Genomic DNA, 26237 nt, shown 5'->3' on the forward strand with positions numbered 1-26237 from the left:
CACCGCCTCCTGGCACCACCGCCCCGCCACTGCAGGGCAGCGATCAGTCGCACCCTTTCACCTGCTAATCACAAGCCCCTCCTTGCATCTACTGAACAGGCCGTCTGTCCCTGCACCCTCTCTCCCTTGGCTCTGAGAGAACAATGCAGACAACACTGAGTCATAGATCCTGAATTAAAATCATGGCTTTTTAAAAGATTGCAGTTAAGGCCCAAAGGAATAACCCCCCCCCCTCCCCCCCCCCCCCCCACACACCGCCCTTTCCCCCTCTCCCAAACCCCCAGACTTTGCAATTTTTTTTGGAGTCAAATAAGAAGCCTTTTCTCTTTGTCCCCGCGTTTTCCTGGCCAAGAAACCGGGTCTGATTGCGCCCGGTTCCCTCTCCTGGTCCAGTAAAAGGTGCAGCCACAAATTCTCACCCACCCACCCACCTGCACCGTGCACGCAGCAAGATTCCACGGTGGCCGCTTCAACGGCCCTCCACCAGCCACAAAGCTGGAAGGATGGTGGGGTGGGGGGAGGCTGGAGTAAGGACGGGGGCCTTCCTGTGCCGGTACCACCCGCTCGTCGTCCCTTGCAGCCAACCCAGCAGAAAGCAATCCCCGTCCGCGAGCAAAACCTCAACGAAATTAATCTTTTGCATCCCACAAAAAGGGGAAGAGGTGCGGAGAGGGTAAAGAAAAATCTGACATCTGCAGAGGCTGCAGTGCTGGGGGGAAACTTAGCAGGTTGTGCAGCATCCACGGAAGGCAAAGACCATTTAGGCGCCCATGCTGCCCAATTTACACCCGATTAACCTGCACATCAGAATGAACCCCTTCTCTCCCCACTTCCCTTGCCCTCATCCATTCACCAGCTGCTTCAGAGAGATCCCGACTTCTCCCCTGTCCTTTGTGTTTTAATCACACTGGACGATGAAGATTTTGCTCCCTGAACATTTCTGGGCGTATTTTGATCACGAAAATCACATTTCCCTATCATGTCCCGATTTAACCTATATTTTTTTTACGCTTCCCGCCATCATTTAAGTCGACTTTGAGCTTACAAAACTATGAAGTGTGACATGTCGTTGAAAACTAATTTCCTCGCGTCCGCCTTCCTGGCCGATCTCAGTGTGGTCAGTGACAGACGGGGCGAGAGTTTTCACCGGAGGACACTGCGACTGTGGAAAAGGGGAATCAGGGTGACTGGAACCCATTGAGGCTGGCGGGCTATTGCTGGATACTGAGGGGAGAGGCATCAGATGCTGAGTACAAACGAAAATCAGCGGCAAACATTTTTAGGTCAGTTGGATGGACGCAATTATGCGATTAAACGTGCTGAATTCAATAAAAGTTAATTTTTCTCCAACTTCCGACGTGATACAGCAAATCTGAAATTATCTTCATGTTCAGCTTGAAGTCGTCTATCATTATCCACAACTTGTTTTCAGGAAGCAAACCTTTGTCCAGTGTTACCTGCTCTGAAAGGTGAACGGGAACGATGCTGGTGTCTGTTCACAGTGACCTGCGGTACCTGATACCGCCACTGGATGAGGCCATTGATCCACGGCGGAGACCTGAGTCGGGCGGTGGGAGCTGCTCAAGGTCGCCCTCTGGTGCCCACAGGAGGGGTTTGGTGACCACTCTGTCCATCCAGTGGTACTCGTCCCCGGTGATGGCCCCTCCTGAACCCGCCGCTTTTCCAAGGACAAAGGGGGGGGGTTCACACCAACGGCCAGAGGTTCCTGTCCACTCATGTGCGGAACGTGACGCTTTGAGGGATGGGGAAAAATGCTGGGGTGGCCCAGAGGAGGAGAGTGGGGGTAAGGGGGAGAGAAGGGTGAGGGAGAAGGGGACAGGAGAGGGGGAGACGGGAAGGGGAGAGAAGAGGGGAGGGGAGAGAAGAAAGGGAAGAGGGAGATGGGGAGGGGAGAAGGGGGAGAGAAGAGGGGAGGGGAGAGAAGGAGGAGGGGAGAGGGAGAGAAGGGAATGGGGAGGAGAGTCGGGAACGATCTCCAGCCGCCAGTGGGATCGAAGCATTATGAACGGATACAAAAGTCCCCCCATCCACCCTGGCCAACCATCCCCCCATCCCCACAGTCCCTGACCCCGAGGGCGAAAAGAACCCCTCGCTCCGTGGGTCCAGCGGAGGGGATTCGTATTACGGGGAAAGTTTCCTTAAGAGGGGGAGGGGGGGTTTGATTCCTCAGTCCCAGAGTGGACCGTGATGGCCAGGCCGGGATATCCCTCCCCTTCCCGTCCCCCCCACCCGGACCTAGATGAAATATTCCTTCTTCTGTTCCTGGCTCTCACTCCCGTTGATGAAGGCTTCCCGCACCTCGCCGTGCTCGTCCAATCGGCTCGCTTCGTGCGTCAGGTAGGACCCTGGTGATTGGCCAGAGCCCAGGGCAAGGGGGGGGGTGGAAACAGAGAGAAAGAGATGTTGATTGGTGGATGGCTTCGCCAGGGCCTGACCCAACATATATTTAAATCAAACTTAAATGCATATAATCCCGTTCGCCCGGGACAGAGAGAGAGAAGGGACCCAGTGCATGGAAAGGAATCATAGAACATTGCAGCACAGGTACAGGCCATTTGGCCCTTCTAGTCAGATCCTCCAGTGGGAAGCAGGCCCTTCAACCACCCATTTCCTCTGACCCATTTCATTCTCCTGGTATTCCTGTCGGGGGGCGGGGTCAATTAACCCACCGATACCACCCCCCGCACAATCCCGTGTGAGGAAACCAGAGCACCCAATGGAAGGAGCGTGCGGACAGCAGCGGAGGCGGGGATCGAACCTGCGTCGCCGGATTATCATGTGGAAGAGATGGGGGCGCAGAGGGAAGGGGGAGGTCACTCCTGAACACGTCTGGGCGTGTTTTACGGATCTCCAGCACGGTAACAGGCCATTTCGGCCCACAAACTCGCACTGCCCAATTTACACCTCCCGGGACGTTTCGAACGGTGGGAGGTATCCCTCTCGGGGAAAACCCACGCAGACATGGGGAGATCGTACAAACTCCTTACAGACAGTGTGGGATTTGAACCCCGGTCCCCATGGCTGGCGCTGTAAAGACTTACTGCTACACCAACCATGATTTGGGCTGCTGGCCCAGCAAATCACCTTCAAATTATCTGATCACATATATATATTCTGGAAGATTGCCATTATATAATAATCAACTTGTTCCTTTTACGGTCTCCAATACCACTTTGAAACAATGGGAAAAGAAGGGAATAAAAAATTTATCTGATTGTTTTTCTGAGGGATGTTTTTGTTCCTTTGACGAATTACAAAGGAAATATGGTATTAGTGCAAATTCTATATATGCATATTATCAATTAAGATCTTTTGTAAAACAGTTATGTGGTCGACATATGATTTTATTGCCTGAATCTAGTTTTGAAGAATATGTACTTTCAATACCAAAAAAGGGATATATATCTGATTTGTATTGTATTTTACAAGAAATTGATAGTAAAAAAGACTGGGATAAAGATAAGTTGAAATGGGAAAAAGATTTAGGACATAAAATAGCTGAAGAAGCTTGGATGGAAATTTGTCAAAATAGTATTCGGAAATTAATTAATGCTAGACTAGCTATGATTAATTATAATTTTATTCATCAGCTATATTTAACGCTGGAGAAATTTAAAAAATTTGGTTTTAGTAAGTTGGATTCTTGTTTTCGATGTGATCAGACGGCCAATACTTTTTTGCATACTGTTTGGCTTTGTGATCGATTGCAACAGTTTTGGAAAGGTATTCAATCTGTTTTTAACAGTTTATATAATATCCATCTTGTATTAGATCCCGATATATTTTTATTAGGGAACATGCAATCATTAATCGATTTAGGTTTAGAGGATTATCAGATTTCATTTATTTATTTAGCTTTAGTTGTGGCTAAGAAATGTATAGCACTTACTTGGAAAGATAGAAATATACTAACTTTAGATAAGTGGTATTTGGAAATGAAATTTTGTTTGACTATGGAAAGGATATCTTTTTCAATTCAGGATAAGATGTCTTTTTATAAGTTAAAGTGGACTCCGTTTGCTAATTATATGCATTTAAGTTTGATTTAAATATATGTTTAAGTGTGATATTTTAGTATTGACAATTTTTTTTTGTTGTTAGAATCTTTTTAGGTTAAGTTTTATCTCTTTTTTTTGTAAGTGGGTATTTTTTTTATATATAATATTGTCAATTTTATTAACTCTTCACTTTATTTTGGGGGGGAGGGTTGGACTAATTTTAAGTTAGACTATTAATATTGTGTTACAATTAATGGGGGGAGGGTTATTTTGTGTAGTTTTCTGATGTAATATTGTAATCATACCTTTTTAAATTTTTTTTCTATTTTTCTTTAAATGTAATTCTTTATTGTATTCATGTTATAAAAATTTTAAATAAAGTCTTTAAAAAAAAATTATCTGATCATCTAGCGCTTTGAGTCGGTGGGGGTGGTTGGGCATGTATTTAGCATGGCTGGAGGATGGTTGACCAATAGCGAGAGTTGGGGTACGGGTGTTTTTCTGGTTGGTGAGTGGGGTGCTGCAGGGGTCGTTGCTGGGCCTGCAATTCTTCACGAGGTTCATTAGCGATCTGGAAGAGGGGACAGGGTGTCATGTAGGCCGACACTAAATTGAGTGGAAAAGCACATTGAGCAGGGGATATGGAGAATCCACAGGGAGAAATGGATAGGATAAGCAAGTGGGCAAGGGTCTGGCGAATGGAAGAACAATGTCGGTAAATGTGAGGTTGTCCACTTTGGAAGGTAATATGGAAGATCAGATTATTGTGTGGTCAGCAGTCAGGCAGAAGGACTGGGGAGGACTGGCGCATGAATCACAAAAGGTTGGTTGGTGGGGGCAGCAGGTTATTAAGGAGGCAAATGGAACATTGGCCTTTGCTGCGGAGGGATTGGATTTAGGAGCAAGGAAGTTGTACTGCAACTGTACAAGGTCCCGGTGAGGCCGCATCTGGAGAACTGTGTGCAGTTCTGGTCTCCTCACTCGAGGAAGGATGGACTGGCTGTGGAGGGGGTGCAAGGGGAGTCACCAGGTCAGTTCCAGAGATGAGGCGGTTGGCCTACGAGGAGATATTGAACCACCTGGGGCTGGACTCACTGGAATTTAGAAGAATGAGAGGGGATCTTAATAGAAACATATAAAATTATGAGAGGTGCAGATAGAGGTGGGTAAGTTGTTCCCATTGGTGGGGGAGACCAAAATAAAGGGACATAGATCGCGGGGAGTAGATTTAGGCCAGAGAGGAGGGGGAACTAGTTTATCTAGAGGGTGGGGAATCCATGGAATTTGCTGTCCGTTGAAGCAGTGGAGACAACCTCAGTAAATAGATTTAAGCCCAGGATGGGTAGATTTTTACAGTCGGGGAATGAAGGAATGTGGGGAAAAGGCAGGTCGGTGGAGATGAGCCCATCATCAGACCAGCCTTTGAATGGCAGAGCAGGACGATGGGCCAAATGGCCGACTCCTGCTCCTATTTATTATGTTCTTGCGGTTTTTTTTAGATATAACTTATTTTTGTGATTTCCTGCCATATTTTTACATCTGCCTCGAGTGTACAAACCCATGACGTGCAACACATCGTTGAAAACTCATTTTCCGCACTTGGACGCTTTCCTGGCCAATCTTGGTGCAGTCAGCGACGGACACGGTGAAAGGTTTCAACGGGGGACACTGCGACCATGGAAAAGGGGTATCAGGGGGAGTGGAATCCTTTGAGGCCGGCCGACTATTGTTGGACACTGAGAGGAGAGGCATCAGATGTCGAGTACAAACGGAAATCAGCGGCAAAACATTTTTAGGCCCGTTGAACTTACCCAAAGTGTCAGCGTCGTGATGCGATTAAACGTGCTAATTTAATAAAATTTAATTTAATGTTTCTCCGACTTCCCAGGTGATGCATCAAATTTGAAATTGTGTTCAGTTTATCATAATCCCCAACTTGTTTTCAACCTTTTGAAGATTTGTTGTGTTCTGTTATTCTTCAGGGAGGGAGGGAGGGAGGGTGACCCTCATTGTAGTGGGCGAGAAGAAAGTGGGGGGGAGATGGAACTGAGTGTGCTCGTTCATGATGGGCTAGTACAGAGAGCATGGGCAGAAAGACAGGGGAAACGATGCCTGTTACCTTTCTGTTTCATGGAAACCCACACGGTTACGATCAGGGCACAGATCACCAGGAAGACGAGAACCGCCAGCACTCCCCCCACCACGGTGTAGCCCATGGACATCCGAGTTTCCACAACAGCTCCTTGATCTGGGAGGAGGGGGGAGAAAGAGAGTGGGGAGAGAGGGAGGGGGGAGAGGGGGAGGGAAAGAGAGGGGTACAGAGAGGGGGGGAAAGAGGGGGGAGAGGGAGGGAGGGGAAGGGAGTGGGGGTGGGAGAGAGGGGAGAGGGAGGGGTAAAGACAGAGGCAGTGAGACAGTGTATTGCAATAACCATGGTGACAGTCTCTGTGGATATGGAGGTCGTTCAGCCCAGCGACTCTGTACTGGTGAGGAGTAGTTGCACATCGGAAGAGGGTGACCAGACCCCTTCCACTGTCCTCCAATGCAGGGGGGGGGGGTGTCACAAAGAGAATAAAACATGAAAAGTGTTTCACAGAATGAAAAAAAGATGGAACATTCCAGAAGCCCCATCTGGTGGTCAGTGTCTGTGTGAGAGGAAAGGATGGAGGATGTTTCAGGTTGAAAACCACCGGAATGGGAAAAAGAATGTTGCAGAGTGTGAGGGAGAGAGATGGAGAGAGGGAGGGAGGGAGGGAGAGAGAAGAGGAATGGAGAGAGGAAAGAGGGGGGAAGGAGAATGGGAGGTAGGGAGAGAGGAAGGGAGGAAGGGAAGGCAGTGGAGAGAGGGGGACAGAGTAGGGTGATAGAATCTCCATTTGAGTGAGGTCAGGATTGCCGTGGGGAAAAGTTGTTGATGGCCTTGCTTGCAAACAATGAGGTGGGTGTGGAATTAGGGTGTGGTAGAAAGTGAGAGAGAGAGAAGGGGTGGTGAGGAGGGAGGGGCAGTCCAAAGGGAGGGGGCGGCGAGGAGGGAGGGAGGGGCGGTGAGGAGGGAGGGGATGAGGAGGAGGGAGGAGACGATGGGGAGGGGGCAGTGAGGTGGAAGGGGCAGCGAGGAGGGATGGGGTGAGGGGGAGGGAGGGGATGAGGGGGAGAGAGGGGACGAGGGGGAGGGAGGGTCGGCGAGGAGGGAGGGTCGGCGAGGAGGGAGGGTCAGCGAGGAGGGAGGGGGCAGTGAGGAGGGAGGGGGCAGTGAGGAGGGAGAGGGCAGCGAGGAGGGAGAGGGCAGCGAGGAGGGAGGGGGTGGCTATGAGGGAGGGGGTGGCTATGAGGGAGGGGGTAGCAAGGAGGGAGGGGGTGACGAGGAGGGGGGTTGAGGAGGGAAGGGGAGAGGAGGGAGGGGCAGTGAGGAGGGAGGGGGTGGCGAGGGAGGGAGGGCAGGAACATTGATAGGCGCTCCCTGCCCATCCCCAAACAGGACGGAGGCCGGGCCCATCAACCTTACCAGAGCTGGCCCGAGCTTGAATCAGTTCATGATCCATGGAGAGGGTAGGTGGGGTCTGCAAGCTGAGGGTCTTTTCACCCAGACGACTGCACCCAGCACCCTGCAATCCTTCTGCATGCAGATCTCTCCCTATCTTGGCATGGTTGCATCTCAGCCAATCACCAGCCAGGAAGCAAGTGTTAGGAGGCTAATCAAGTCAGGATCAATGGTGAATCTTGCATTTGGAAGGGCAGACAGATACCTTGGGATGAGCCAGTGAATTAGTGCCTAGAACTATGTGATCCCATGCAAGGCATTCACCCGTCTATACTCTACCTGTGGGAGGAAGGGGCGCTGGTGGAGAGCTGGGGAAATCTAGAGTTGGAGAAAAATATTGTTAAACAGAACTCGGATCCCCCCCCACCCCCCAAGGGGACTGGCAGCCACAGGTAGGAAACAGAGTGAAACTCCCTCCACATCATCCCATCACACACTCCTGGGGTCAGACACAGAGCGAAACTCCCTCCGCACCGTCACGTCACACACTCCGGAGTCCCACAGAGTGAAGCTCCCTCCACACTGTCCCGTCACACATTCCCAGGGTTAGACTCAGAGCCAAGCTCCCTCCGCATCATTGCATCACACACTCCCCACCTCTCTCTCCACCACTCTCTCCCACTCCTTACCTCCTGTTTCTCTCTCTCCTTCCATTCCCCTCTGTTCCTCACGTATCCTCCTCCCTTCTCCCACCTTTCCCCATCCAACTCCCTCTCTCCCCCTCTCCGTACTGTGGCTGTTCCTCTCCCACTTTCTCCTCCCTCTCACCAAACTCCTCCCTTCTCTCCACTCTTCCCCCTTTCATCACATCCCCCTCCCTCCCCGCCCTCCTCGTCCCCTCTCTCCTCCACCCTTCCCTCCCATTCTTTCCGCTCCCTCCTTTATTTACTCCCCTCACAGCTAGCTTTATCTCCATTGACCTCCCTCCACCCTCCTCACCTCCCCTCACCTGCTTCCCACCTATCTAACCCCTCCCTCCAGCTCCCCAAAACCTCCTCTACCCTTTCCCTCCCCATTCCCCCTCCCCTCTATTCACCATCCCCTCTATTCACCCTCTCCTATTCCCCCTCCTCAATACTCCCCCTCCCCATTCTCCTCTACTCCACCGCCACTCTACTATCCCTCTCCCATTCTCCCCTCCCCTTCCCCTCTAACCCCCTCTCCCTCCCACTCCCCCCCTTATTCCATCCCCTCCCCCTCCTACCCTACCCCATCCCATGGCCTCCTCCAGCCCTCCCCCTCTCTTCCCTGTCCCCATCTCCCCATTCCCCCCTCTCCTCGCCCCCCCTGGCGGACAGACACTCACCGTACACCACCAGCGAGTAGTGGTCTGCTGCTGCGCCCATCTCGCTCAACGCCTCGCACACATACGTCCCGTTGTCAGTGCGGCTGAGCTGGCGAAAGACCAGGGTGTTCCCCTGCTGCTTGGCCCGCTCTGGGAGGCTGTCATTCATCCGGCTCCATGTCACCAGGCTGGGCCTGCAGGGGGAGAGAGGAGTGGGGGTCTGTCAGTGCACAGGGAAATCCCACGGATGGGGTGAGGGGGGCCGTCAGTGCACAGGGAGATCCCATGTGGAGGGGGTGAAGGGGAGAGCCAGATCCCATGGATTGGGGAGGGGGAAGGAGAGCCATCAGTGTACAGGGAGAACCCACAGACGGGGAGGGCTGTCAGTGCACAGGGAAATCCCACGGATGGGGTGAATGGGAGAGGGCTGGATCCCACAGACGGGATGAAGTGGAGAGGGCCGTCAGTCCACAGGGAGATCCCACGGATGGGAGGAGGAGAGCCATCAGTGCACAGTGAAATCCCACGGATGGGCATGAGGGGAGAGGACCGTCAGTGCACAGGGAGATTCCATGGATGGGAGTAGGAGGTGAGAGGGCCACCAGTGCACAGGGAGATCACACGGAATGGGGCCATTAGTGCACAGGGAGATCTCACAGACAGGCATGGGGGGGGAAGGGTCATCAATGCACAGTGAAATCCCACAGATGGCCATGAGGGGAGAGGACCATCAGTGCACAGGGAGATCCCACGGATGGGAATGGGGGAGAGAGGCGTCAGTGCACAGGGAGATCACACGAATGGGAATGAGGAGAGGGCTGTCAGTGCACAGGGATATCCCACGGGGGGAACGGACTGTTAGTGCACAGCAAGATCCCATGGACGGGGGTGGGGAGAAGGTGATTGGAGTTTTATTGGCAATCACCTCTTCCTTGCTGACCTACTCACAGTGGGTTTCCCGTCACGGCGCAGGTGAGGACCACATCATCGCCCTCCCTGAGGATTACTGTAGGAGCCTTCACTTCTACCATTGGCGAAACTGTTGGGGAAAGGAATAAACCAATGTCAGGGAGGGTCAGATACACAGTGAAGCCTCTTCCCCATCACCCCCTCACATGCTCCTGGGGTCAGACACAGAGTGAAGCCCCCTCTGCACTGTCCCGTCACACATACCCGGGGTCAGACACAGAGTGAAACTCCCTCTGCCCCATTCCATCACACACAGATGGTTTCGAGAGCTGAGAACTTCCCTCTTCCCTTCCCCCCTCTCCAATCCCTCCGTATGAATCCCACTCAATCTCCTGTGCCTGGGCCCGTATTTCCTTAATAGAGTACATTCTCTGGAGCCGAGCATCTTGGGGCAGCAGCCCTCCATGGCTGTGACCCCTATCTCTGTGCACTACCTCAGCAGAAATGAGATCAATCCTCTCGCAAAACAAATTCCCGGAAGCAGTTAACTTCAGCACAAAGCTCCCCTTTTGACAAATCTGCAGCATAGAGATTTGTGCTAATGTTTCCCTTTCCTGTGTCATGGTGATACCCAAACGTTGGTGGCGAGTTCCTGACTGACTGGTCAATCACAGATTGATCTTGACACATTTAATTGGCCTTTGTCCCCTCACTGGGATTTTAGCTGTGAAAGCAACTTGAAAATTTTTAATCCCCAGTGACTTCTGCGTGCACTTTGAAAATTTATAACCAGCAACTAATTTAAAAATAAAGTCAAGGCACTGAAGATAAGTCTAATATCTCCTCTCTGCATTCATCTGGCCGGAAATTGGTTTAACTTCAGTGGACCAGCCTCGAGAATCCTCTGAATCTTTAACCCTGCTTAACTTTCTCACCCCCCCTACTTCGTTCCTGCAGGATCCAGGATAGTCTCCATCATCATGGTCTCCAAGTGGAAGACAATAACAGGCCTCAGTGGATACTGATCTCCACAGTCCTGAAATGCTACGAGCGTCTGGTGATGGAACACACCGTCACACCCCCCCCCCCACCCCCGAGACGCCATTTCACAGAACGTAAAATAAAGAACGTTACAGACACAGAGTGAAGCTCCCTCCGCACTGTCCCATCACACACTCCCGGGGTCAGACACAGAGTGAAGCTCCCTCCGCACCATCCCATCACACACTCCCGGGGTCAGACACAGAGTGAAGCTACCTCCGCACCGTCCCATCACACACTCCCGGGGTCAGACACAGAGTGAAGCTCCTTCCGCATCATCCCATCACACACTCCCGGGGTCAGACACAGAGTGAATTTGCATCCCCACCGTCCCATCACACACTCTCGGGGTCAGACACAGAGTGAAGCTCTCTCCGCACCCTCCCGTCACACATTCCCGGGGTCGCACACAGAGTCTGTCATCAAGGTATTGTTATAACTGACTATAGGAGTTGGTGAAGATGTGTCAGACTTTGATGAGGCCAAATTTGGAGCATTGTGTGCAGTTTTGGTCACCGAACTACAGGAAAGATATAAATAAGATTGAAAGAGGGCAGAGAAGATTTACCAGGATGTTGCCTGGACTTCAGGAACTGAGTTACAGGGAAAGGTTAAACAGGTTAGAACATTGAACATTACAGCCCACAAATATTTTAATATAACACAGATTAGATTAGATTTACGGTAGCTTTCAGATTTATTGTCAGAGTACACAAATTACATCATGTACAACCCTGAGCTTCCTTTTTCTGTGGTAGAATTACCACTAATTGGTAGTGCAAAAAAAAACTGAACACGCGTAAACAAAGAAATGTAAACAAACTGACTGTGCAACACAGAGAAGAGAAAAAAATTCAATAAAGTGCAGAAGTAAGAGTCCTTAAATGAATCTCTGGTTGAGGGGTCTGATGGTGGGAGAGGGAGGGGAGCTGCTGAGGGAGCTGCTGTTCCTGGACCTGGTGGGGGAGAGTCTTGTGGCACCAACCTCTTTCCTGATGGCAGCAGTGAGAACAGAGCATTCACCGGGCGGTGTGGATCCTCGACAATCGCTGCTGTTCTCCGACGGCAGCATTCCCCGCTCTCGACGGCGGGGGAGGGTTTTGCCCATGGTGTCCTGGGCTCTGCCCACGACCTTTTGCGGGGCTTTATGCTCAGGGGGTTCCAGTGTGCCTGTACAAGTCTGTGATGCAGCCGGCCAACGCACTTTCCACCACACACTTTTAGAAATTTGTCGGGGTTTCTGGTGTTGCGCCAAACCTCCGCCAACTCCTGAGGAAGTCGAGGCGCTGACGTGTTGTCTTCACGATGCCATTAGTGCGTTGGGTCCAGGAAAGATCTTCTGAGATGGTGACTCGCTGGAATTTAAATGTGCAACCCCTCTGATCGCTGGATTTGGTTTTCCCTTCTTGAAGTCAACAACCAGACCCTTGGTTTTGGTGACGTTGAGTCCGAGGTTGTTGTTTGCGCACCTCTCTCCTGCACATGCCCCTTTGTATACAACCCACCACTGTGGGATTGTTGGCAAATTTGTAGATGGTGATGGTGGTGTACTGAGCCACGTGGACATAGGAGTAGAGCTGGAGGCTGAGAACACAGCCCCAAGGTGCTCCAGTGCTGATAAAGATAGCGGAGGAGATGTTCTGACCAGCCTATCCCCCATGCAGCGCGGCAGAAGTCTTTCATGTCCCACAGAGCCCGGGCGGAAACTGGAGCCCCAGAAGGAAAGCCGCTCAGGTCAGCACGAGGGAAAGTGCAAACACCTTGCCGACAAACAACGTCTCCTCCTCACTGGCGATCAGCATAGGCGCGCCCCAAGGACACGTGCTCAGCACCCCCGCACCCCAGCTCCACTTACTCCTCACCCATGAATGCACGCCCAGGATTATTCTACAAATTTGTTGATGACACCATGGAATCGCCGGTGGCCACGAGGAGGGGGGAGAGGGGTCCAATCAGCTCGCTGAGTGGTGGCCACAACAACCTTGGGCTCAATGTAAAAGCAAAAACCGGGGGTTAGGAGGGGTGATGGAACACGACCCAGCCCCCCCCCCCCAAGGGCTCAGCAGTGGAGGGGGTCAAGAACTTCCAATTCCTGGCCATTGACAGCAGTCCTTGTCGGTGCTATCGCGAAGAAGGCGCGCCAGCTGGTCGGTCACATCACTGCTCAGTCGATATGGAGGTGCGAACCCTCAGGACAAGAAAGATCTCCAGAGAGTTGTGAGCCCGGCCTGCAACTTCACGGGCACCGGACTCCACAGGTTGTCTACGAGAGAGGACAAGAAATGGGGCTCTCTCCTCAAGGACCCCACTGGCTGAGCCCTCTTCACTCTGCTACCATCAGGGAAGGAGGTCCAGGAGCCTGAAGATGAGAGCCCCCAGCGGCACAAGGACGCTTCTTCCCCCTCTCCTCCGCCATCAGATCCCTAAACAGACAGTGAACCCCAGACCCTCCCTCGTTTTCTCCTTCCACTAATTTATTGATTTTTAAATGTGATTTTATAGCAATATTTGGACCTGTAACGCTGCCGCCAAATCAATTTTGTGACACGTTCACAACAACAAATTCCGCTCTCCCGCCAGCCCCTGCTCGGGCTTCGAGGTCCCCCTCTCCCCTACACCCCCCCCCCCCAAGACTCACAACGCACGTCCAGCGTAAAGTCGGTGCGGAGCCGCTGCCCTTTCACGGAAGGAAGATCGGCCTCGCATGTAACCACCGCTCCGTTGTCCCTGCGACCGACAGCGATCGTCACCACGCTGGTAACCCTGGTGATCTTCCCCAGTTGTTCTTGACTTGTGACTCCTAAACAGGGGGGTAGGGAACGGGGGTGGGGGAGTGGGGGGAGCAGCAAGTACATTCATTTGGCAAGCAATTCAGCGCAGTCAATCCAACGGCAGTGGAGGGCAGGGGCAGAGAAGGCAGAGCGATTCGAGGGCAGGCGGCAAGATATACAGATTTATTGTTAGAGGACACATACGACATCACCTACAACCCTGAGATTCTTTGACCTGCGGGCCAGGCAGAATATAAAAATAAACCTGTACACAACGTACACACGGATACAAATAAAGAAATGCGAACAAACTGTGCAATACAGAGAGACTAAAAAATATCAATACAGTGCATACGAGCCCCTGGTTGAGTTTGTCGTCGAGGAGTCTGAGGGTGGGGGGGGGGGGGGGGAGCACCTGTTCCCGAACCCAGTGGGTGCGAGTCCTGTGGCCCAGAGACCTCTTTCCTGATGGCAGCAACGAGAACAGAGCGTGTGCTGGGCGGAGTGGGTCCTTGCCGATCGCCGCTGCTGTCCTACGGCAGCGTCCCTTGGAGGTGTTCTCGACGGTGGGTGAGGGTTTTGCCCGTGATGTCCCGGCGTTGTGTCCGTCCGGTACCTATTGCAAGATTTTAAGCTCAGGGGTGGGGGGGGGGGGGGGGTTCCATCCAGTCTGCCCCCGCCATTCTCTTCACGAGCTGGTCCATTCTCGCACTCAGCCCCTCTCCCCAGATTTCTCCCCTTAACCCTTGATGCCCTGACTAATCAAATACCTGCCAATCTCCGCCTGAAATCAATCCAATGACCTCAAGTCCACAGCCTCCCATGGCAACAAGTTCCACAGACTCACGACCCTCTGGGTGAAGAAATTTCTCCACATCTCATTTAAATTGACGCCCTGCCCCCGACCGTGGGGAAACATCCTGGCCACATCTACACTGTCCAGGCCTTTCAGCATTCGAAACACCTCTACGAAGTTCCCCTCATCTTTTTGTCACTCCATCGAGTTCAGTCCAAGAGCTGACAACCGTTCCTCACATACTAACCTTTTCATTCCTGGTCTCGTTCGAGTGAATCTTCTCTGAACCCTCTCCAACGCCAGGCCATCCTTTCTCAAACACGAACCCAGTCTCACCAGTTCCCTGTAGGGTTTCGACGTCACGTCCCTGCTCTTGTAAGCTCCTCTAGAAATGAACGCCAACACTGCCCCACCGACCCAACCCGAAGGTTCACCTTCAGGGTATCCTACACCAGGACTCCCAAGTCCCTCTGCCCTTCCCAATTTTGAATTTTCTCCCAATCTAAATAGCCTCGCCATCTACTTCTTCCACCGAAGTGCATGACCGCGCACTTCCCCACAATTCGTCTGCCTCCTCTTTGCCGAGTCACTCTGCCATCCTTTGGGAATCGAGCCGGGCACACGTTCTGTTCTCGCTGCTGCCATCAGGAAAGAAGTCACAAGACTTGCCCCCACCATGTTCAGGAACAGCCGCTCCCCCTTCCACCATCAGACCCCTCAATAACAAACTCAGTTGGGAACTCATTTAAACTTTGCACTTTATTGATTTCTTGCTTTTTGATTTGCATTGTCTTAATCCAGGAATGAAAGGGTCATCATACGAGGAGCGTTTGACAGCTCTTGGCATGTACTCGTTGGAATTAAGGAGAAGGAAAACAATTTGAATAGATGTACAAAGGCTGTTCCCCCACGGCGGGAGAGTCCAGGTCAGCAGGAGCACAACTTCAGGATCGAAGGGCGTCTGCTCAGAACAGAGGAATTTCTTCAGCCAGAGGGGGTGGGGTGGGGGATTTGTTGCCACGGCTGGTTGTGGAGGCCGGTCCATTGGGTGCATTTAAGGCTGAGATTGACCGGTTCTTGATGAGCCAGGGATCAAAGGTGATGGGGAGGAGGCGGGGCTGAGTGGGAGAATGGATCAGCTCGTGATTAAATGGCGGGGCAGACTCGATGGGCTGAATGGCCATTTTCTATTCCTATAATTTATGGCCTTATGCAACTAAAGCTGGTTACCACACAAAATTGCTGCTGGACTCAGCAGGTCCTACAGCATCCACAGGAGGTCAAGATACGTTACGAACGTTTCAGGCCTTGGTCAAGGTGTCTTCATGAAAAGGCCCGGGGGAGGAGGGGAGAAGGGGAAGGGGGAGGAGCACAGGGAAGGGGCCGCAGGAGGACATCATTAGGAGGGCAGCAGAGGAAAGGTGAGGATTGACTGCGGGTGGCTCTGTGAATGCAGGGCTGGAAGAACGGAGATAGAGGGAAGGGGAAAGAAAGAGGCAGGAGAGGGTCTAATGGACAATGGAGAAGTTGATGTTAATGCCAGAGCTTCGCTCTGATTCTGACACCGGGAGTGTGTGACAGGACGGTGCGGAGGGAGTTTCGCTCTGTGTCTGACCCCGGGAGTGTGTGATGGGACGGTGCAGAGGGAGCTTTGCTCTGGGTCTGACGCCGGGAGTGTGTGACAGGACGGGGTGGAGGGAGCTTCACTCTGCCTGACCCCTTGCCTCTGCCTTCAGGGAGTTTAACATGGAGTTAGGTACTGAATCAATCTCTTCTGTTGAGAGATTAGTGTGTATCAGTGGATCGTGATGCACGAACAGAAAAAAAATCTGGAATCTCTGAGCCAAAAGGAAAAATTAAAAACTTTTTCCCTGATTGCACACGGAGCAGTTAAAGATGTCAGTAAACTAATGAACTGTTGCTGTGGCTTTAAAACTTGCTCGGATTTAAAGCTGTCAACCTGAACCCTGCGGAATTGGGAATGAAGCAGAACATCACTGAACCTTGCCATCTGAATATTTATCACTCACAAATCCTTTCTATTTACATTCCCTTTTCCATTTGAGTTAATTTAAACTGTTGTGTGTTTCTTTTCTACAAATATCTGCTCGACTGAAGCTCAAACGAATTTTGGGGCTTTTATATGTTGTTAATTGTAGATGACAGCCAACCTGTACAGGATAGGGAGGGGGCAGTGAGGAAGGAAGGAGTGAGGAGGGCAGTGGCAGTGGGGTGGGAAGGAGTGAGAAGGGCGGGGTAGTGAGGAGGGAGGGGGGTGGTGAGGAGGGAGGGGGCAGTGGGGAGGGTGTGAGGAGGGCGGGGGGTGGTGAGGAGGGAGGGGGAGGGGCAGTGGGGTGGGAGGGAGTGAGGAGGGAGGGGGCAGTGGTGAGAGAGAGAGTGAGGAGGGAGGGGGCAATGAGGATGGAGGGAGTAAGGAGGGAGGGGGCAATGAGGATGGAGGGAGTAAGGAGGGAGGGGGCTGTGAGAAGGGAGAGAGTGAGGGGGCAGTAAGGAGGGAGTGAGGAGGGAGGGGGCGGTGAGCAGGGGCCTGATTTCTCAACTCCCACATCCCTTAATGCCCTCTACCATACAACCATTTTTTACTTTGTCTAACGCTTTCACCAGCTTATTCCTTCATTAAGTGAGTCTGCAGATACTGCGATGGGCCCTCGAAGCCCACACGCACTGGGGGATCAATCTCAGCCCATCTCACAGCATCCAGAGGAGGTAAAGATGTCTGAACATAACGTTTCTCCCTCCACTGGACACTGTGAGATGGGCTGAGTTCCCCCAGCATGTGTTAATCCTTGAATTTTTCAGAGGAAAGCTGGCGTAAATCAAAAGGTTTCTAGTTTAGCATTTAGATAGCTTTCCAAGGAGTCATTGGAATTAGATCACAAACCATGTGTTTTATATCCATGTTGTGTGCAGTGACATTCAGTGAATTCAAATCAGGTTTGTGTGGGGACGTGTTGTCTCTGCTGCCCGGTGACAGGCAGAGTGTAGAGGGCACTGACGTCAGGCGTATGCTTCAACCTGGCTCCTCACTGCCCCATCTCCTTGCCCCTCCATCCCTCCTCATCATCCCCTCCCTCCTCATCTACTGCCTCCTCGTCCTGCCCTCCTCATCGACCCTCAAACCTCACCGTCCCCCACCCTGGCTGCCTCCTCCCTCCTCGCTGCCCCCTCCCTCCTCGCTTCCCCCTCCCTCCCCCTCACTGCTCCCTCCATCCTCTTCACCGCCCCCCTCCCACCCCTCCACCTTACTAACCCTTCCCTCTCCCTCACCACCCCAGCTCTCCTTTCACTGCCCCTCCCTCCCCCTCACTGACCTCTCCCTCCTCATTGCCCTCTCCCTTCCCCTTCTTGACCCTCCCTCATCCTCACCGCTCCCTCCCTCCCTTTCACTCCCTCCCCCTCCCCGAGTAATTACAGGGTACGCTTCTGTGGAACAAAACATCAGGACAGATGTTGTCTGATCATCCTGACTGACTGTATTTACATATTCATTATCTCAGCCGTCAAGTATCCTGAAGGAATGAGTGGGAAGATTCCCTCCCTCCTGAGCCCCTCGAGAGATGGGAGATGCACAGAATGTGTTGGGGCACCCCCAACCAACCCCTCCTCTGACTCGGGAAAGGATGTCCCAAATAGAGCAGACCCCAGCGGACCTCGGGGAAACATTACCCTCCAGTCCCTGACACAAAAATCTGATCTTCGGGGGGAGTGTGATGGGACAGTGTGGAGGGAGCTTCACTTTGTGTCCGACCCCTGGAGTGTGTGATGGGACGGTGGAGGGAGAGGTGTGAGTGTGGGGGAAGGGGATGGGGATGATCTGCAGCAGCCCCCCTCCATCCTCCGCGGGGACTCCACTTACCCTGCAGCTGTTTCTTGTCCCGGATCCAGCGTATCCGTGCTGGTGGTTTGCTCCTGGGGACCTCGCACTCCAGCTGTAACTCACTGTCCTCCGTTGCAGGTTCCCCGAGAACCTGGACCCTCGGTTCTGGGGTCACTGCAAGGTCAGGGTTACCAAATTAGACCCCGGTTTCAACTTTTTTTAATGATATGAACTTTATTTAAAACTACAACATTGCAAGACAAAAACGCACGTACAACTAAAAGCCTCCATTGAACAAGAGAGGGAGTGTCAGTTACAACATGTCAAATTAAGACACAAATTTCATCATCCCCCCCACCCCCTCCTGAGCGTAAAGCCCTGCAAAAGGTAGTGGACACAGTCCAGGGCATCACGGGCAAAACCCTCCCCCACCATCAAGAACATCTACAGGAACGCTGCTGTTGGAGAGCAGCAGCGATCATCAAGGGTCCACCCCGCACGGCGCATGCACTGTTCTCACTGCTGCCATCAGGAAAGAGGTGAAGCTACCAAAGGACTTTCCCCCAGCAGGTTCAGGAACAGCTGCTCCCCTCTCCACCATCAGACAAAATCAATCAGGGACTCGTTTACGGACTCTTTCTGGTGCACGTCATCGATTTTTTTCTCTCTCTCTGTATTGCACAGTCAGTTTGTTTACATTTCCTTACACGTGCACGTGATGTACAGATTTTTTCCCCCCACTCTTCCAGTAAGTGGTCATTCTGCCTAGCCCACGGGAAAACAAACCCTATGTGTACACTGAGCAGAACTCTGAAATCTGAATCTGAAATGCAGGCAGTCGTCGGTGGTCAGCACAGAGGGGTTGGGCTCAACGCCCTGTTCTGTGCTGCTATCCCAATCCTTCCAGATCCCGGAGTTGCCACGTGTTTCCTGATTGTACAGCAAATGCATTCGCAATTGCCCTCTGGCCGAACATGAACAGGCCAACACGAGGAAAATGCTCGGAAATGAATCAGGTTTATTAATAAATCAGTGTATTTTAAATTGTACAATTAAATTCCCATCACCAGGCACTGTCACATCAATAATTGAATTTGCATTTCCTTAAACCATTGACCTCTGAGATATTCTTTAATTAAACATTTACACCTGCTTCATTTTCTCAAATGGTTTGGTTGAATCTCCTTCCGACAGAGAGGGGGCAAATCTGCCTCGTGCCAGGAGGCTTGATGGAGCTCTTTCTCTGGTGCTGAGCATGCTGGGATAGGGCACCCTCCGTTGCTCGGTGCAGGGTGGGGAGGTGGTGGAAGGTCAGTGCAAGGGAAGGGAATGCCAGAAGTGCATTGCAGGGGCAGTGCCCAGAGGAAAGGTCCACGAGGGTCATCAGTAGGAGAGGGAGCTCAGCTTGGTATAGAGAGGGAGGGAGGAGAGAGAGATGGAGAGCGGTACGGAGGGAGCCGCAGAGCATGGGGTGGGTGGGGGTGGGGATAATGAAGCCATGGCCATCACCAGGGGAGCAAATGCAATGGGGAAATGAACGCGAGGGAGGGGTGTGGGGACTGGAGGGGCTTACAGAGATGGTGAGGGGTGAGGGATGGAGGGGGTTACAGAGTCAGGGAGAGGTGTGGGAACCAGATAGGGTTACAGAGACACGGAGGGGTGAGGGAATGGGAGTGGGGTACAGAGACAGGAGGGTTTAGGGGACCAGAGGGGTTTACAGAGACAGGAAGGGTGTAGGGGATCAGAGGGTGTTACAGAGACAGGGAGGGTTTAGGGGACCAGAGGGGTTACAGAGACAGGGAGGGTGTAGGGGACCAGAGGGAGTTACAGAGACAGGGAGGGGTATTGGGGACCAGAGGGGGCTACATAGATAGGGAGGGGTGTAGGGGACCAGAGGGGGCTACAGAGATAGGGAGGGGTGTAGGGGACCAGAGGGGGTTACAGAGACAGGGGGGGGGGTGTGGGGACCAGAGGGGGTTACAGAGACAGGAGGGGTGTGGGGACCAGAGGGGGTTACAGAAACAGGGAGGGATGTAGGGGACCGTGTTCGTGCACCGTGTTCCACTGAAACGTTGTATCATTGGGATGCAGATATATACGAACCAGACCACAGTGAACTGTGAATCCAATGTGATGCTGGGTGGGGAGGGAGCAGTGGTGGCGGGGGATGGAATGGACAATGGAGCGGTGGGTGAGGTGGGAACACTGGGTGGGTGGGGACAGACAGGTGGGTTGGGAATGCTGGGGTGGATGGGGACGGACTGGTGGGCAAGGTGTGGAAGCCGAGTTGGGTTTGGAAAGCTGGGGTGGGTGGGAATGGAGTGCTGAGTGGTGGAGACAGAGTGGTGGGTGTGGGGGGGTGAGCAGAGTGGTGGGCGGTGGGGGGGAAACAGAGCGGTGGGTGTGGGGGTGGACATAGCGGTGGGTGAGTGGGGAGATGGAGTGGTGGGTGGGGTGGGAATGGAGCGGTGGGTGGGGAGACGGGGTGGGGATGGAGCGGTGGGTGGGGATGGAGCGGTGGGTGGGGATGGAGGCGGTGGGTGGGGTAGGGATGGAGCGGTGGGTGGGGTGGGGATGGAGCGGTGGGTGGGGTGGGGATGGAGCGGTGGGTGGGGTGGGGATGAAGCGGTGGGTGAGGTGGGGACGAGTGGTAGGTGAGGTGGGGACGAGTGGTGGGTGAGATGGGGACGAGTGGTGGGTGAGATGGGGACGAGTGGTGGGTGAGATGGGGATGAGTGATGGGTGAGGTGGGGGGACGGAGTGGTGACTGAGGTAGGGGGGAAGGAGTGGTGGGTGAGGTGGGGGGTCAGAGCGGTGGGTGAGGTGGGGTAACAGAGAGGTAGGCGGGGGGTGGTTTAGGAGGAGGCACTCACCGAGAACAGTGACCACAGCAACCTGGTGGTGTGTGTCCTCGGAGTAAAGCTGGCAGAAATAGCCGCCCTCGTCCTGCAGCCTGACGTCGGACAGTGCAATGCGGACCTGTTTACGGGTGAATGAGACAAGCTGGAAGCGGTCGTCCTTCAGTGCTGTGTGGGGGGCAGGGAGAAAACGTTAGTCTCAGCAAAACCCATTCCCATCACCTCTCTGCATTTCCCACCCTCACCCCTTCCTCGCACCCCATCCTCATTGTTCCAGTGCCCCGATACTCCGAGTGTGTGTCCTGTGTCCCCCATCTCCATGTTGGGGCAGGTTTGGAGGGAGGAGCAGCAAGAAAGGAGGGGCAGTGAGGGAGGGGGGGGAAGAAGGGAAGGACTAGTGAGGTGGGAGGGAGCAGTGAGGGGAGAGAGATGTTTAGATCGGGCAATGGGGGGGTTAGGATGGAGGGGAGGTAACGAAGTAGGAGCAGAGAGGAGGGAGGGAGCGGAAAGGAGTGATGGGATGGTGAGGGGAGAAGGGCAATGAGGAGTGAAGGAGCAGTGAGGAGTAATGGGCAGTGAGGGGGGCAGGGGAGGGTGCAGTGAGGGAGGAGGGATGTATAGGGGAGAAGGGGATATTAGGAATGGACGAGGATGGACGGGCAGCGAGGAGGGAGGGACAGAGAAGGGAGGGGCAGTGAGGAGGGAGGAGGTGGTGAGGAGGATGTTTAGGGGAAAAAGGGAAATGAGGGGAGGGGTGTTGGGTAGAAGGGGGTCAAGGATGCAGGGGGGGCAAGGAGGGAGCAAGGAAATCTCCATTGATCCAGGACCACATTTGGGGTGAGAATGATGGTTGGGGGGGGTTTCAGATCAGATCCCCTCATCACACCTCCCCTGTCCTCACTCAAGCTGAGCATCAGATTCTCAGTGGCTGTGGGATCTTTCTGTGCAGAAATTCCCAGACTGTCACTGAAGAAACAAACACTCAACTGTCCCACTCGTGGCTTTGAGTCAAATATTTCAGGGTGTTCCCCCTCTACTCCAGAGTGGAGGGTAAAGGGTTAATCCTGCCACTGCAGGAAGTGCAACGGTGCAAGAGTTAATTGTAACTGTAAAGTTTATTGTGAATGTAGAGGCTTTAATTCGGTTTGATGCACTGATGTTGATTATCTCCCTGCACTGGGGGCTCTTCTGAATAAATCATATTTAAATGCTTGTAGGATGTAAAAATGTTCAGTCATTTCCAATCCCGCGAAACCCTGCTGTCACCTTAACCCGTTCAGGGGGGAAGAGATGGGGCGAAGCAGAGATGGGTGGGAGATTAAAGGGGGTTGCAGAGACGGGGAGGGGTTAGGGGACTGGAGGGGGTTACAGAGACAAGGAGGAATGTAGGGGACCGGAGGAGGGTACAGAGACAGGGAGGAGAGTGGGGACCGGAGGGGGTTACAGAGACAGGGAGGGGAGTGGGGACCAGAGGGAGTTACAGAGACAGGAAGGGGTGTAGGGGACTGGAGGGGGGTACAGAGACAGGGAGGTGAGTACAGAGACAGGGAGGGGTTACAGAGACAGGGAGGGGGGGTACAGAGACAGGAGGGGGGGTACAGAGACAGGGAGGGGGGGGGTACAGAGACAGGGAGGGGGGGTACAGAGACAGGGAGGGGGGTACAGAGACAGGGAGGGGGGGGGTACAGAGACAGGGAGGGGGGGTACAGAGACAGGGAGGGGGTTACAGAGACAGGGAGGGGGGGTACAGAGACAGGGAGGGGGGGGTACAGAGACAGAGAGGGGGTTACAGAGACAGAGTGGGGGTTACAGAGACAGAGTGGGGGTTACAGAGACAGAGAGGGGTGTAGGAGACTGGAGTGGGGTCCAGAGACAGGGAGGAATGTAGGGGACATGAGGGGGATTCGAGAGACAACAAGGAGTGAATGCACCACAATTTTATTTGTCAAATGACGGTGTGCATGGATGAGAGTGGGCAGAGATGTTGTAAGATTATCCAGCAGAGAAGGAATCTGTGAATTATATTCTTCTCTGCAGTGCACGATACAATCATTCAGGGGCTGCACAATACATCCAGCTCTCTAATTCTAGTGAGTTTCTGATGGTTATTAGCAGTATAAATCAAAGTTACGATCACTCACAGCCGCTGTAGAACTCATGTGCAATTCTAATGCACTTGAATCTGGAAAAATTCTGTTGTCATGTCGTTCCACTGCTTGTCTGCGATTCAATGTCAGATCAGATACCGATCGGTGTGTGCTTGCATGTGTGTTTGTACGCGCATGTGCTTGCATGTGTATGTGTGTGCGTGCTTGTGTGTGTGTTTGCACGTGCGTGTGTATGTGTGTGTGTGCAAGCCACCATTCACCCTCCCAACCCGGCAGAGTGATGTGACGGATGCGAACATCTCCTGTGTTGCCTGCCTGAGGATCACAGTGACCTCAGTCCCTCCTCTCCCCCACACCCATTCCTGTCGGGAGATTTACACCCCCTGTTGAAATAACTTCCACTAGGTCGGGAGCTATGTCCAGACTCCCGAGATCACGTTCCTGAGTCCCTGTGACAGACCTCTGCCACCCCCCCAAGCTGAGTTAACCATCGCAGAGCAGTCACTGAACTCAGTCGGGTGGAAGGTCCTCACAGATCCCTGTCTTAATCCCCCCAGTTCCCTGTCCCAATCTCCCCCCTGAACCCCTGCCCCTCTCCCTTTTCCCCAATCTCCTCTTCCTGCCAATTTCCCTCCTCCCCTCTCTTCAATCTCCCCCAATTTCCCCCCTCTCCCAATCTCCCCTCCATCTCCCCTCCCCTCCCCATCTCCCCTTCCCTCTCCCCAATCTCTCCCTCCCCAATTTACCCCCTTCTCTCTCCCATCCCCTCTTCCCAATATCCCCCTCCCCATCTCCCCTTCCCTCCCCTCTTCCCCAATCTCTCCCTCCCCAACTCCCCTCCCCAATTTACCCCCTTCTCTCTCCCATCCCCTCTTCCCCAATATCCCCCTCCCCATCTCCCTTCCCCTCCCCCTCTTCCCCAATCTCTCCCTCCCCAACTCCCCCCTCCCCAATTTACCCCTTCTCTCTCCCCATCCCCTCTTCCCCAATATCCCCCTCCCTAATCTCCCCATCTCCCTTCCCCAATTTCCCCCCTCCCAAATCTCCCCATCCCCATCCCCTCCCCCCTCCAATCCCCAATCTCTCTCCAACTCCCCTCCCTAATTTTCCCCCACCCACAACTCTCTCCCAAGGTCCATGCACACCCCCCTTCACCCAAACCACCCACAGGTCCTACAGATATGTTGAGATGCATGGGCACACATTGCACCCCGACGCTTGTATCAACACGCACAGGTCTTTTTGCGAACTGAAACTAGAAGCCACAGGTCCTGCAGATAAGTTGGAAATAAGCGACACAGCTGAACGTGATTTTGAAGAAATGGGTCACTCAGTTAGACTAGGATTGCTTCCCTAATGCAGATCTGCATTAGTTAATATCAACCATTCGAAGAATTTAGTGCAACACCATTACAGTGCCAGCGAATGGGGTTCGAATCCTGTGCTGTCTGTGAAGAGTTTGTACACTCTCCCCAAGTCTGCTTGGGTTTTCCCCAGATGCTCTGGTTTCCTCCCACCTTTTAAAATATACTGGGGGTTTTGTAGGCCAATTGGCCGGTCGGACTTGGGAGTCGGAAGGGCCTGTTACCATGCTGTATGTTTACATTAAAATTTTTTAAAAATTAAATTATTTTCTGAGCTTCCATGTCTCCCGAGGTCACACACTCTGCAGTGCAGCAGTTGTTATAAATTTAGCCCAGTTATGGGGAGCTTTATTTGCAGAGAAAGGTCCAGGCACACCGAAACACCGCCCAACCTGGTGTGGGAAATTTCTCCACATTCCGTGGAGAGGTCCGACGTCGCACTGCAGTGGGCTGTGGGTGACGAAGGATCTGTGGGTATTAATCCCCATATACCTGCAGGGCCTATAGGTATTAATCTACATATACTTTTGGACCGGTGGATAATAATTCCTATATACTTTCAGGAACTGTGGTTATTAATTTCAGTGTAGCTGTAGGACCTGTGGGTGTTAATTCCAATGTAGCCGTAGGATCTGTGTGTATTGATTCCAATGTCGCCATAGGATCTGTGTGTGTTAATTCCAGTGTAGCTGTAGGACCTGTGTGTATTAATTCCACTGAGGCTGTAGGACCTGTGTGTATTAATTCCACTGAGGCTGTAGGACCTGTGTGTGGGATTGAACATTGTCATATACAGAAGTGCAGTGTACCGAGGCACGGACATTCCTGGTGCTTCAGGCAAACAGGTACGTCAGCCAGTCCCACTAAGATAGAATCCATCAGCTAACACCGTGCGGAGAGAGGTAATAAACGTAGAGGATCGACTGATCAATACATTTTCACTGCTGCAGCGACTGCAGAAAAGGTGGTTTCACAACATGTGTGTGGGTGTGTACACATCAGCTTGTGTGTGTATGTGCATGTCTATGTGCGTATCTGTCCCTCCCCCTCTCCATCCCCCCTTCACTGCCTTCCCTCCTCACCTCCCCTTTCCTCTTCACCATCCTTCTCTCCTCACCTCCCCCTTCCCCCTTCACCATCCTTCCCTCCTCACCGCCCCCTTGTTACCTCGAGTCCCGTTGAAGAACAGGGTCTGTCGGTATGGGTTCTGGATGACCACGATGGAGCCGTCGTAACTGTGGAGTTTGCAGGTGATCTCAGCAGTCTCGCCCTCCATCACAGTGACGTTCTCTGCCTGCACCACCTGACCACCACCTGTCGGGGGTGAGGATGGGGAGCAGGAGGGGGAGGGAGCAGGAGAGGGACAGGGACGGTCACCAAGTGTCCGACAACCATTGCCAATAACTGAGAGAGCCCCACACTGCACTAATGTGGTAAGATAGGTCTGTCCCCTCTCACCACCCCCCTCCCTCCCTCCTTGATGCCCCATCTCCTCACTGCCCACTCCCTCCCCACCACCCCTCTCTCCTCTTTACCCCCTCTCTCCCTCCTCACCATCCCCTCCCTCCCCGCCGCTCCCCTCTCCTCCCCTCCCCTCACTCCCTCCTCACTGCCCCCTCCCTCTTCACCACACCCCTCCCTCGTCGACCCCTCCCTCAATGCCTCCTCTCTCTCCTCGCCCCTTCCCTCCCTCCCAGCCGCCCCTAA

The 26237-nt window shown here is 53.1% G+C and overlaps 1 protein-coding gene across 2 annotated transcripts in view; it reads right to left on the reverse strand.

Annotated features, from left to right (window-relative positions):
* Nucleotides 1–284: 284 nt before the first annotated feature.
* cadm4 (cell adhesion molecule 4) overlaps nt 285–26237 on the reverse strand; it is a 41951-nt gene continuing 15998 nt past the window's right edge. The window contains exons 2-10 of one of the 2 annotated variants that reach the window (XM_069936387.1): nt 25698–25844; nt 21074–21226; nt 18240–18374; nt 13434–13595; nt 9794–9884; nt 8867–9039; nt 7840–7878; nt 6139–6267; nt 285–2366 (exon numbers count right to left, since the gene is read on the reverse strand). In XM_069936387.1, coding sequence (XP_069792488.1) covers nt 2257–2366; nt 6139–6267; nt 7840–7878; nt 8867–9039; nt 9794–9884; nt 13434–13595; nt 18240–18374; nt 21074–21226; nt 25698–25844 — 1139 coding nt within the window. In that variant the 3' untranslated portion in view covers nt 285–2256. The remainder of the gene's footprint in view (nt 2367–6138; nt 6268–7839; nt 7879–8866; nt 9040–9793; nt 9885–13433; nt 13596–18239; nt 18375–21073; nt 21227–25697; nt 25845–26237) is intronic. The other variant, XM_069936388.1, reaches the window with a different exon arrangement.

The sequence above is a fragment of the Narcine bancroftii genome, chromosome 5 (assembly GCF_036971445.1).
Source record: "Narcine bancroftii isolate sNarBan1 chromosome 5, sNarBan1.hap1, whole genome shotgun sequence".
In the NCBI taxonomy this organism is placed as follows: Eukaryota; Metazoa; Chordata; class Chondrichthyes; order Torpediniformes; family Narcinidae; genus Narcine; species Narcine bancroftii.